The sequence below is a fragment of the Poeciliopsis prolifica genome, unplaced genomic scaffold (assembly GCF_027474105.1).
Source record: "Poeciliopsis prolifica strain line A6 unplaced genomic scaffold, Auburn_PproV2 SCAFFOLD010, whole genome shotgun sequence".
In the NCBI taxonomy this organism is placed as follows: domain Eukaryota; kingdom Metazoa; phylum Chordata; class Actinopteri; order Cyprinodontiformes; family Poeciliidae; genus Poeciliopsis; species Poeciliopsis prolifica.
In genome coordinates this window covers 2,304,571-2,315,980 of record NW_026562385.1, presented here as the reverse complement: position 1 = coordinate 2,315,980, position 11,410 = coordinate 2,304,571, and the positions used below count along the sequence as shown (strand labels likewise).

The window sequence follows — 11,410 nt, the reverse complement described above, 5'->3', positions numbered from 1 at the left end:
TTCCTAGTAATTTTATTTGAAAACATCTGAAAAGAAATGCAAACCAATTTAAAATTTCTAATCAATCGTTATAAACCTAAACATAACAGCTTTTAGTCATTCTATTTGTGTATCAAAAAAAAAGACAACTTATGCTTTCCACCTCAGGTTGATGACCAAAAATATATGCACAAAGATTCTTATTTCATTTTATTTATTTATTATATATATATATATATATATATATATATATATATATATATATATATATATATATTTTTTTTTTTTTTTTTTTTTTTTTTTTTTTTTTACAGAAGCATGGAGACCAAACCAGGCAGTCATCTACGGGACAGAGGTTAAGTTTAGTTCAAGAAGTCATAGATTTAAGAAATACAGTTTTTTTCATTCTGTTTATGTATGTAAGAAAGGAGAAGGCCAGACGTTGGAGTGTGTCTTCATTATCCGGCCTCTTCGTGTAATTGACGTACGTCAGATCGGAGCTGACGGAGTTCGCCCTCACATGTGAAAAACTGGGAGGCCCTGACCTCTCTGCTTCGCCGCCCTGAAGAAGAGGCGGAGCCTGACGCCTGCAAATAAAACTCGCCTTTCTTCTCGTGGAAAACAGTCAGGAATCAAGTGTGATCGGCGTTGCAAACTGGAAAGACCCTCCACTCGCCGCCTCCTACTTTTGACAGTCAGTTTGCACCGTCAGTTCTGCAGCAGGGGGATCATTTCACGTCTTTGTTAGGCTCCAGCCTTCACAGGGTACTCTCCACTGCGCATCCTGCTTCTTCTAAACCCTCTTTGTAAGTTGAAGGTTTTTCAAGATGAGCTGCACAATGAACAGCTGTTTGGTCGCTCTGGTGATCCTGTTTCTGTGGCGCGTTGAAGAAATGGCAGAAGCCTGCAGCTGCTCCCCTGCGCATCCTCAACAGGCATTCTGCAACTCCGACGTCGGTGAGTTCACTTTACGGCTAATATTTAATAAAACTGTTACGCAAAAGATGCATTCGTCTGTGTTGCACATAAGTCGTCCACTGTCTCTCGAAAGAATGTTGACTTTTTATTGACGGTAAAAATGTAGGAGGATTAAGTTTTCTTGCCACGTCCCTCCCCTTTTACCCAGCTCATCATCTGTTGATATTCCTCAATCCTGAATTGAATTTGTGGTTTCTGCACTCTCTCTTTTTATTTATATATATATAGAAGGAGGTGAAGTTTAAAGTAGATTAAGGTAAAGTTTAAAGAAATACCGCCAATGTCCTGAAAAGTTTTTACCACATTTCTTGTCTCTGTCTTAATTGTGTTTATATAGCACACACATCATCTCTGACGTCTGAAAACGTTGACATATTGTAGTATTTCCCACTGGTGTTCTGTGCAAACATAGAGATTTTGGCAACATATGAAAGATTCCTTATTGGCTATTTCTTTCTTTCTTTTTTTTTTTCTTTCTTTTTCCGAAGGTGAAGTAAACATTTCGCCTTTTACAGAACACTCCTCGTTTCTTCCTTTTAAGAAATACCTTGAGCTAACAGGGACCAGCTTGTGCTGTTATTTGAATTAGGGTTTCTGAGCCCCCCGCCCCCGCCTTGCCCACCCCTCTCCACTCTCTCCTTACTCCATAGCAGCCTGGATGTGTGGCATTTATACAGAAGAGAACTCATTTAGTGATTTTTCCTTAGCCATGGGGTTCCTTGACTCTGAAGATTAAAGAAACTCTCTCTTTTTTTTTTTTTCCTGAAGAATTTACTGCCAACGAAAACCTGGTTTTGCTTCTTTCTTTTTGTCGTTTAGATGGAGCAGTTTGATAGCGGGGGAACAGGGCATGAATGTTTCAGACTATAGAGCCCAGTTTTTGCTACATCAAAAAGGCGAATACTTCAAAGAATGTCGCACGGAGACGATTTTACTTCTTTACGTGGTTGCATCAATCCGTGACTGTTCCAGTGTGTGAAATGGTTGTTTTGCCATCGCTGGATACGGTTTACAGTGGGAAAAACCCAACACCTCTAATTACAGGTATCAACCTAGCTACCTGTTGACTTTAAGTGAGCCCTCGCCCCCTCTCTCTTCCTGAAATGAGTTAGTCATGTTTAATCATTGTGAGTCGATAAAAGAAACGCATCTCAACTCTTACGTCATTGGCTTTTACTTGCAGTACGAACATTTTAAATCTGTTCTGAATGCTGTTTTTACAGTTTCCTGTGTTCATACATTTTGTCAACCACAGGCTCTAGTAACTTTAATAGACTTTTAATATGGCAGAGCTACACAAAGTAGTACATCATGGTGAAACGGAATGTAAATGATTGCATGTTTGCAAAACATTATATAATTACCATATAATTACCAATAAAAATATCTTACACTTGTACCCCTAAATGAAGCCAGTGATGTGGGCGGGAAGCTAATGGTGACTCGGGCGTAAGTGCCTGTGAACTGGTCAACTCTAACCCTTGCACTCCACAAATCAAACCTATGGAAAAGTCGTGAGAAGACAAAAATTGTTGAAGGAAAGCTCCCCGTTTGCAGTTTCTTTAGGCCATGTAGGAATCTGGTGTCCTGGAACAGAGAAACCTCTAAAACATACAGGACAGCAGATGCTGAGGACCAGATTAAAAACCACTGCATTAAAAGTATAAACTGTTTGTTCTGTGCTAAGACTTACAAAGGCTACTGTCGGAACAATCTGGCTCTTGAATGACAAAGGTTACTTTGGTCAGAAAAGGCTGTGTAGTGAAACACTAAGACTGGACATCACATTAAAGACACTACTGTCACACAAGGTGATGGCAGCATTATTCTGTTTGCATGTTTTTCTTCAGTAATTGGCTGAGAAGATGAGTGGAGCTAAATGTAGAGGATTTATGAAAGAAAACATTTAAATGTGGGGGTGAGTTTAACCATCTGTTACAAGAACAATCCTACAATCATGAAGCAACTGCGACAGGAAATGGTTTGCTCAATAGCATTTTTGTGTCTCTTATGATGCATCTGCCCAACTACCAATATAAATTCACAGTCTGTCCATATTCAATATGATTGAGTCTGAGCAGTTTTCCAAAGAGGAATTGTCAAAAACTTTGAAAACAATGTATCATTTTCCCTTAATTTCACTGTTGTACACAATTTTTTTGTTGGTCTCATAAAATCCATTGACACCTGCGGCTGTAAACCAACAAAATTGTCTCTGGAAGGCACTAGTTTGTTTGGGTTTTTTTTCTAAACCCAGACAGTGAGGAGTTCTGACTAAGCCAAGATGCTGATAGTCACGTGAACTTCCTGACTGATTCATTGAATCAGAGTCTCCGAAGTCAGGTCCTGACATGACACTAACGCTGACACCTCGGCTGCAGCTTCAGCACCATGGATAGACCCTTAAAAAAAATAAAAAATTATAAACTTAAAAAGTCTGGAAGGTCGAACTCTCTAAACAGAAGGGTTATGAATTTTCTTAGTGCTTTGATTTGACTCATGGTCCACTTTGTGAACCGTAGAACTTTTATGTGAAGATGCAAAATTGAGAGTAATGTATCTGTAGAAAACTATCTTGGTATACAGATTTGCTAAATCTCAAATTTCTTAATTTGCCAAGATGTAGGGAAGGCCAGAATGTCAGCAGTGCAGAACATTCTATAACACCAATTGCTCAACATCCTGTATAGAGGACCCTAAAAAAATGGAGAAATGGAAACATTTCATCACAATTTCACTGGAAGATGAACTACTGCAGTGAAGTGACAGTAATGAGAGGCACAATCCACTGATACAGTCCTTGTTAGAAGCTTTGTTAACATTTTCTTATTGGAGTGTGTCATTCTTACTCTATTACAGCAAACTAAATGCTTAGCTAGAACCCCTGTCTGTTTATCCTATCTGAGGATGTATCAAAACATTACAGACAAATGAAAATCCATCTCCTGGCTTTTTGCTTGAGGCAGAAGATTTTCAGGAGCCAGATGGTGTCCTCATTATGCACTTTTTTTTTTTTTTGCATTTAAAATAAAAAAAACAGATCCTCATCTCCCTTTTCTTCAAGGAGGGTGAATCATTTGAGACCATGAAAGTAGAACTGGGCCTAAACTTTGCTTCCCAGATAAACACACATCTCTTCAAGCTGTGCAAACAGTGCTGACAGTGAAACCAGAAATCTTTACTTCCTTTCTTTCTTTCCCTCTCACTGAAGCTGCTCGACTCTCCAACACGTCCTGCAAGCAATAAGTCACTGGATTTATTCAGGAAACTTGTTGAGAGACTTGCCTTTAAAAACAACATATGCAACCACTTGGTAACATCTGCAAAGGGCAGTTCAGAGTTAGTTTATTATTGTCATGCTTTATTCTTTTTACTTTTATGGTAATTGTAAATTACCAGAACAGTTGCCCAACTTGACTCACGCAGTCAAGTTGGGCAACCCTGCATTTTCTGCGAAAAGCAAGTCTTGAAAAGGGTTTTCAGTTTCCACTCTTCCACCTCTAAATGACTTTACTGTGATGTATGGAAAATGTTTCTTTGCTGGACCCGTGAAGCGAGGGAGACAGTGCACGATTGATTTATTTAACTCAATTGTAACGAGTTAAAAACTTGCATCAGTCTGCAGAGTAGGCTCAGTTGTAACTGTGAGTTGGCATCAAAAACTGTTTGTGTGAGGTTTGACGTCTTTCAAATCTCATTGCTGTTATTTTATAAAGAGCAGAATACAAACAGTCTGTCCAAATTCTGAGAACATTTTCTGTTACTGCCACTTACTGATGTGTTTGTTTATCTATCTTGGATGTTTGATGAATTCAATGAGCTTTTGTTAGCTTGATCAAATTACATTTTAGCCTAATGTTGATAAGGAGGGTTGTTTAAAACAAAAGTATACATTAAAAAACACTCAATAACTTAATTTGCATAGGGATTTTTGTGTCATAAAAACAAACAAAAAAGTTGTATTTTTATATGCTCACACAAAACTGAAAGAGTTGTTTTTGAGTTTTTCATATTTCTTTTGTTTAGCCTTTGTGGCTTTTTAGAGGAAAACAGGTTCAATTACATGACATGCATGTTCCTTTTTTCGCCTCCTTTTTTTTTTATCCACTCCCATAACCACAATGCCATTTTGCTAAACGTTATGTTTATTGTTTGAGTAACTGGAAAATTCAATGCTTCCTTCAGTTCCCAGTTTTGTAAACCTCACAGGCTTGTAAGGGGCTTTGTCAGCCTCTTTCAGTAACTGTCATATCCAAGGAGAGATGTATATAAATTATGTACCAGTAAAAGACATCCAATCAATTGCAACAATAACGATGGTGGGAGGGGCAATGTGGTATGGAAGTGATGAAATAAACATTTTTATAGTTTTTGGTGATTACTGTGGGCAACATGGTTTGCATTGTCACTCCAGAACAAAAGCGGACATTGTATGCATGCAGGTTCTTCCCGTTCCTGTGTGGGTTTCCTCCCGCATTCTCCCTACCCAACCTTTAGGTACGAAAAACAAACCGGGCCAGGAAAATGAATGATGATATTGGCTAATTTCATGTTACTTTGAAATGGTTGATAGGAAAGTATGCAGTTGAAGTTGGGGTTTTTTTTTTTCATCATATTTCTGTTTCTAGTGGTTTTCAAAACGTTTTTGCCAAGACGTTAAGGCATTTCAAATGAAAGTCTTAGTCCTCAAAAAAATCCCAAAATCTTCAAGATGTAGGTATTTTAAGAACTTACAATGCTGATATAATCAAAAGCTTTGTGTTTGGATCTTTGTCCATAAATTTTAAATGCTCCTTCCTATCAATTTTCGAAAGCTCCTTAATCTGAATGATCTTATTCATATGGAAAAGCATTGCAGCAATCCATAATTAATTCATGATTAAACTCAAATTTAAAAAACACAAAAAAAAAACTGATCATCTAGCTGGTTAAATTTTTGGTTTATTTATTTTTTTCTTTTTGCTCATCAATGTTCAACTTGAGTAAAACAAGTAAACCATTAGTTTCCTATAACAGGACAACTTCTTTGTTCAGCTGTGTGCTGAAAATCTAAGAGCGTCTGATAGAATCTAGTCAACACAATCTTCCTTGGCTAAGCTGTTGACCTGCCTAAGTGTTTTGGAAACTTGGAATTGTTTTTGAATTTTTTTACCTTTTCTACCACAATTTTTAATCTCAAAATAATACAAAGTTGGTTTTAAAAAATTACATTGAAACCCCATATTTTCACTACAGAAAGGAATTAAATTTCCGATTAAACCCTAAGTCTGAAATTATCTCTAATATTTTTTGAAAAATCATTGCTAGCCATGGAAATTTTCTTTTAATTAGTGTATTTGATTAAACCCTGAGGAAGCAAGATACAGTGTGACTTGAGGAAAAAAAATGCCACTTGTAATCTATATTATGGTAAACTAATTAGTTTGTTTTGATTTATACATAAAATCTCTTAAAGTATGATAAAGCCTTGAGCTTACTTCAGATTACTTTAAAATAGAAATGAGGTGTGAGGACAGGGGTATATTCTTAATCTTGATGGAATAATATAGCTCAGCCTAATTTGCAATACACTACATCAGAATTAAATTAAAAAAAAGTTGCAGCCCACACATATTTGCAATATTCTGTCTTTATTCCCTTTAGTCTCATGCTCCAGTTTCTTTTTCTATTATGGTTTTCCTTTGCATCCGTCCTACTTTGCTTTACCAACAGTGATCTGAATAATTCTGCACATTTGAGCAAAAGAGGATTATCAATAATCCTCTGCTTGGGCAGAAAACTTCCAAGTGTTTCTCAGCACCTCAGCATGGGTTTGAGAGTGAACATCTGGGGAGGAAATCTTCAAACTATAGTTTTCTCCTCATAAACATGATATATTTTAATGGGCGACGTGAGCAATGCTTTTTTCGATGTTCTGTTAATGTGTCTGCTAAAAACAACTGCTTTGTGTTGATGATGAAAAGTCTCAACATTGTTGTCAACCAGAATCTTACAGCGTAATAAATTCTATTATGTACTTACAAGGAAGTTATTGCTGTGAGGACGGTTGAGTCATACAGTCCCATTTGTTTTTTAATTGTTGAGCAGTGGCAAAGTTTTCTGCAACCTTCAGGAGATTAGTGATCTAAGCCCTTGTTAGTGGGTTTAAAATAAATTTAGTTTTTGTTTTAAAAATGTATGGATAACTATTTTGTCTCTAAAAAGAACTAATCTTTTTTTTTAATTCAAAGGAGAGATCCAAAACTACAATAATACATTGACTGTGTGAAGTGAAAGGATCACAAAGGCTGTGAAGAAAGTCCAAACATGCAAGAACTTCTCTCTTGGAAACTTTGACATACAGGGAATTTAAAGTCATCCACTCTGTCGTACGGTTGACGGCTTCAAGAAATTGTTAGTTATTTTATTAATAAAGAAAAAAAGATTTGGCTATCATTCTTAAAATGATGAAAAGGAACAACACATTTCATAGAGATGGCAAATGATGAAAACAAGACTGGGCTGAGAATAGAACTTTGAACTCCTTGAGTAAGAGTTGTTGCTGTTGAATAAAAGTATGGGTTGAGAAGCTCCTGTTGAATCAGATCTGGCCAACCAAAGATTATACTCCTCTTAATACCAACCCCCAAGCCTTTGTGCTTCTGCCCTTATACCTTCACACTACTCTCTACAATGTCAAGAGCAGAACCTGAGTCTAAACGCACCATAACAGCTGACGTCTTAGAGCAAACATAAAATAAGATCATTAAACATTCTTAAGCCCTGTTTTGGTACAATGAAAAGTTTAATGATTGCCGTCTGGCTAAAAAAACAACAACAAACAAACTTAAAAACAAAATACAAAGTTTTCAACAAACTTGGAATAATAAAAAAAAAACTTGGCTCGCTTATGAGAGACAGCGTGGTTTAAATAGTTATTTGGTAAAGCAGTAGGTAAGTGTTGATCCACGGAAATCTGCAGCTGCCACCTTGAGAAAGCAAAGACCAAACTGGAATTTGAGAAAGAACATCTGGTTAGCATTAACTCTGTCGCTGGTTTCCCCCTCTTAAAAATGTAAACTGTAAGCCCTTTCCTTTTGCGGTGGTGTTAGGAATTTACAGTAATACTTTATGCATTATGCAGGTAATCCAGAGGTATTTGGTTCCAGTTGGTGCCATATTTTGTGCTGAGGGTATGAGCTCCTGCTTTTTTTTTTCTTTTTTTTTCTGAGCTCACGAGGGAGGAGCTGAGGCAACATGCATTAAAAAAATAAAAGAAGTGCTTGATTTGCACGTCAGCACCTCTATCCAGATGGCAAAGCCGGCTGATAGAAAGAGGCCTGCAGGCAGGCAAAAGGGAAGATATTTTGTTCAGCTTTTCAAAGACTGCTGACTGGCTTCCTCCTAACGAGGCCTGAGAACCTACAAGCAGGCGGCAAACATTCCTCTCTTTGACTGCAGCTGATGAAATACTCATGTGCTTCTGTCTTCTCAGCAGTTGGCACATGTGAGCCCTCAGATACACAATGTGTTTATGCCCCTTGAATGTTTACGCTACTTAAAACTCTACAAACAAACTTTGATGCTTTTAATATTTTTGTAAGTAACCAGAACTTTTTTGTGAATTGAGGTCATCTTACGTTCATTATTTATAAAATTAACTTTCAAGTTCAATTACTTGTACAACTTTTTGGGGCTATGTCTCTACCATCTTTGCATATATAGACATTATTTTTCTTTTCTTTTTTTTTTGTCTATTCTTCTTTGCAAGTCCAGCTTTGTCAGATTAGATGAGTAGCATCTGTGGAGGTCAGATTTCAAGTCACTTTAATACATCTTTGATCTGAACTGACTCCTTTGTCTTCCTTTGCCAAATAACTGATGTTTATTATGTCTTTAGATATGTTGTTGAAAAGGGACAAAAAATAATGTTCACATTTAGCCAAGCATTGTCATTTTTTTGGTCCTTTGAAATAAAATCTGCTCATCTGGGTTGCTGTGTGTGTCTGTTTAGTTATCAGGGCAAAGGTTGTTGGAATGCAGGAAGTTGAGAGCGGCAACGATGTCTATGGGAATCCCATCAAACGTATCCGGTTTGATGTCAAACAGATCAAGGTATGAGGGCAAACTGCTTTGATTCTCTTTATAATTACAAATGATCATTATAGTTTTTATACTTTTTGCAATTTGAATCATCAGATGTTCAAAGGTCCCACTCAGGACATTGATGCCATCTACACTGCACCAACTTCAGCAGTGTGTGGAGTGACTCTGGACACTAACGGAAAGAAGGAGTACCTCATCACTGGTATTATGTTTGCCTCATCTCCAATTATGTGTTTTAATATTTGAAACATTGTTCAAAATGGATCTGTATGTCCCTTTTTGACATTGAGAATTTCTTCTTCTACATTATTTCCCTCAATGTAGGTAAACTGGAGACAGATGGGACGATGCACATCACCTTGTGTGATTTCATTGAGCAGTGGGAAGCCCTGAGCGCCATGCAGAAGAAGAGCCTGACTCAACGCTATGAGACCGGCTGTGACTGCAGGGTACAAAACTTTTCCCTTATTCTGATAAACTTAAAAATTTTTAAAGCAGCTTTTTCTCACTTCAGTCTCCTTTGAAACCCTCAGATCGTCCGTTGCACCTCCATCCCCTGCATGATCAACAGCCCGACAGAGTGCCTTTGGACAGACTGGGTGATTGACAAGACAGTGAACGGGGAGCAAGCCAAACACTTCGCTTGCATCAAAAGGAGCGATGATTCGTGTGCCTGGTACAGAGGCAGCGTGCCACCCAGAAAGGATTTCCTGGACATTGAAGATCCATAACTCCTCTTTTATGGAACAGTCTGCCAACTAAATGTTCTAACACACATTTACATACACATACACACACACACACAAAATAATAATAATAATAATAAAAAAAAACCTTGTAGACTTTTTTATTAATTGTTGAGTGGGAGCTCTGGAAAGAGGAAAGCTATTAATTACTTCAGGTTGCATGTTATGAAAAACTCTGCACCTTTCCCCACCTCAGTCTTTTTTGAAGCACTTCCTCATCAACCACTTATTCTCTCCAGCTGAAATAATCTGTTTAGTTTACCATTTCATAGTATTCATCCTCATGTGTTTCTCATCTGTAATGAATTCATTTTGCTTTATTTAAAGTGGGATGGAAATGTTTAATGCAGCATTCAGAAACTTGAAATTTTTCTCACGGTTTTCCAAGTTCATAGTGCCTCTCAACCCCCTGCCCACCTGATAGAACAGAGAAAAATGCACTTTGAGAACCATTTTAGTTTTTACACTTTCAATGGGCAAGTGACACATTTATTCAAACTTTCTATAAAAAGAAGCGCACATTCTGATCATTATTTTGGAAAGTAATGTCACTGATAAAAATGTGGAAAAACAAATGTATTACTTTAATATACAAATGTTGTATTAAAAAGTCAAATGAGATCAGTGTTAAATGTCTGACTTAACCTTTAGGATCGTTACATATCAAGGTTTTGTAACCAATCATTTTTCTTGCATAAATGCTGAAAAGAATTTAAATAGTTGAGTTGTCACTTGACTTTAATATAAAATTGTATAATTTTTTTCTGTGTTTTGCAATGTGATATCTTGTGCTGGTTTCACATGGGATTTTGGAGGCAAAAGATGTTTGCATGCATGTCCAGCTCAGACCGTTTTTTTGTACATTTGGCTATTAAAATGTAAATGCTGTGTTAATGTGCTGGATATTGATTATTTTAGTGTTAATGCATGAATGAAGCTTATTTTTTTTTTTTGAAAGATTAAATTCTTTCATTTCAGGTAAAAGAAATTAAGTATGACCTTGTGATAACTAATTGCTCAGGAAAACAGTTTAAATCATAATATAACAATGGACCTTGTAGTAGCGAAATACTGCCCCCTACTGACAAATACAAAGAAAATCAAGCCTCACGAGGCAAATCATGTGTCCAGAAGAGCAGTTTATCTCAGTTTTTTTTTTAAACTATTATTTTTACTTATTTTAGTACAGTAGTGCGTTAAAACTATTGGGTTTACCCATCATGTTATAAATAAACATACAGTCAACTTACAATTAACTGTAATGAGCATTGAATATGTTTATAGCTATCCAACTAGAGTCTTCGGAGAACAGAAAATTACAGAGGGAATCGGAGATATTAAAGTGGCGATGAACCAATAATGGTTGCTACTTTTTTCAGCTCAATGATGCGGAGTTTATGGCAGGCCAGTGTAGTATATAATCACACCAGTTTTCTGAATGACATTTGTATGTGTCAGAATTAAATTAGATGTACATTTAAATCAAGACTCCCAGTTGTACAAATAGCAATTTAATGTTTCCAAAAGTGAGATGGTTAGGCAAAAATCATGTGCATAATATCTGAAAAAAAGAAATCCTCACATTTAATGCCTGTTTTCACAAAATTTAATGGCATTTATGG

At 36.7% G+C, this 11,410-nt stretch overlaps 1 protein-coding gene across 1 annotated transcript; it reads left to right on the top strand.

Moving 5' to 3' along the window:
• Positions 1 to 573: 573 nt before the first annotated feature.
• On the top strand, positions 574 to 10,676 carry timp2b (TIMP metallopeptidase inhibitor 2b). The gene is made up of 5 exons (XM_055036188.1): positions 574 to 936; positions 8,951 to 9,051; positions 9,136 to 9,244; positions 9,367 to 9,491; positions 9,576 to 10,676. The coding sequence occupies exons 1-5, from the start codon at positions 807 to 809 to the stop codon at positions 9,771 to 9,773; spliced, it is 663 nt and encodes a 220-aa protein (XP_054892163.1). The 5' UTR covers positions 574 to 806; the 3' UTR covers positions 9,774 to 10,676.
• Positions 10,677 to 11,410: the final 734 nt, after the last annotated feature.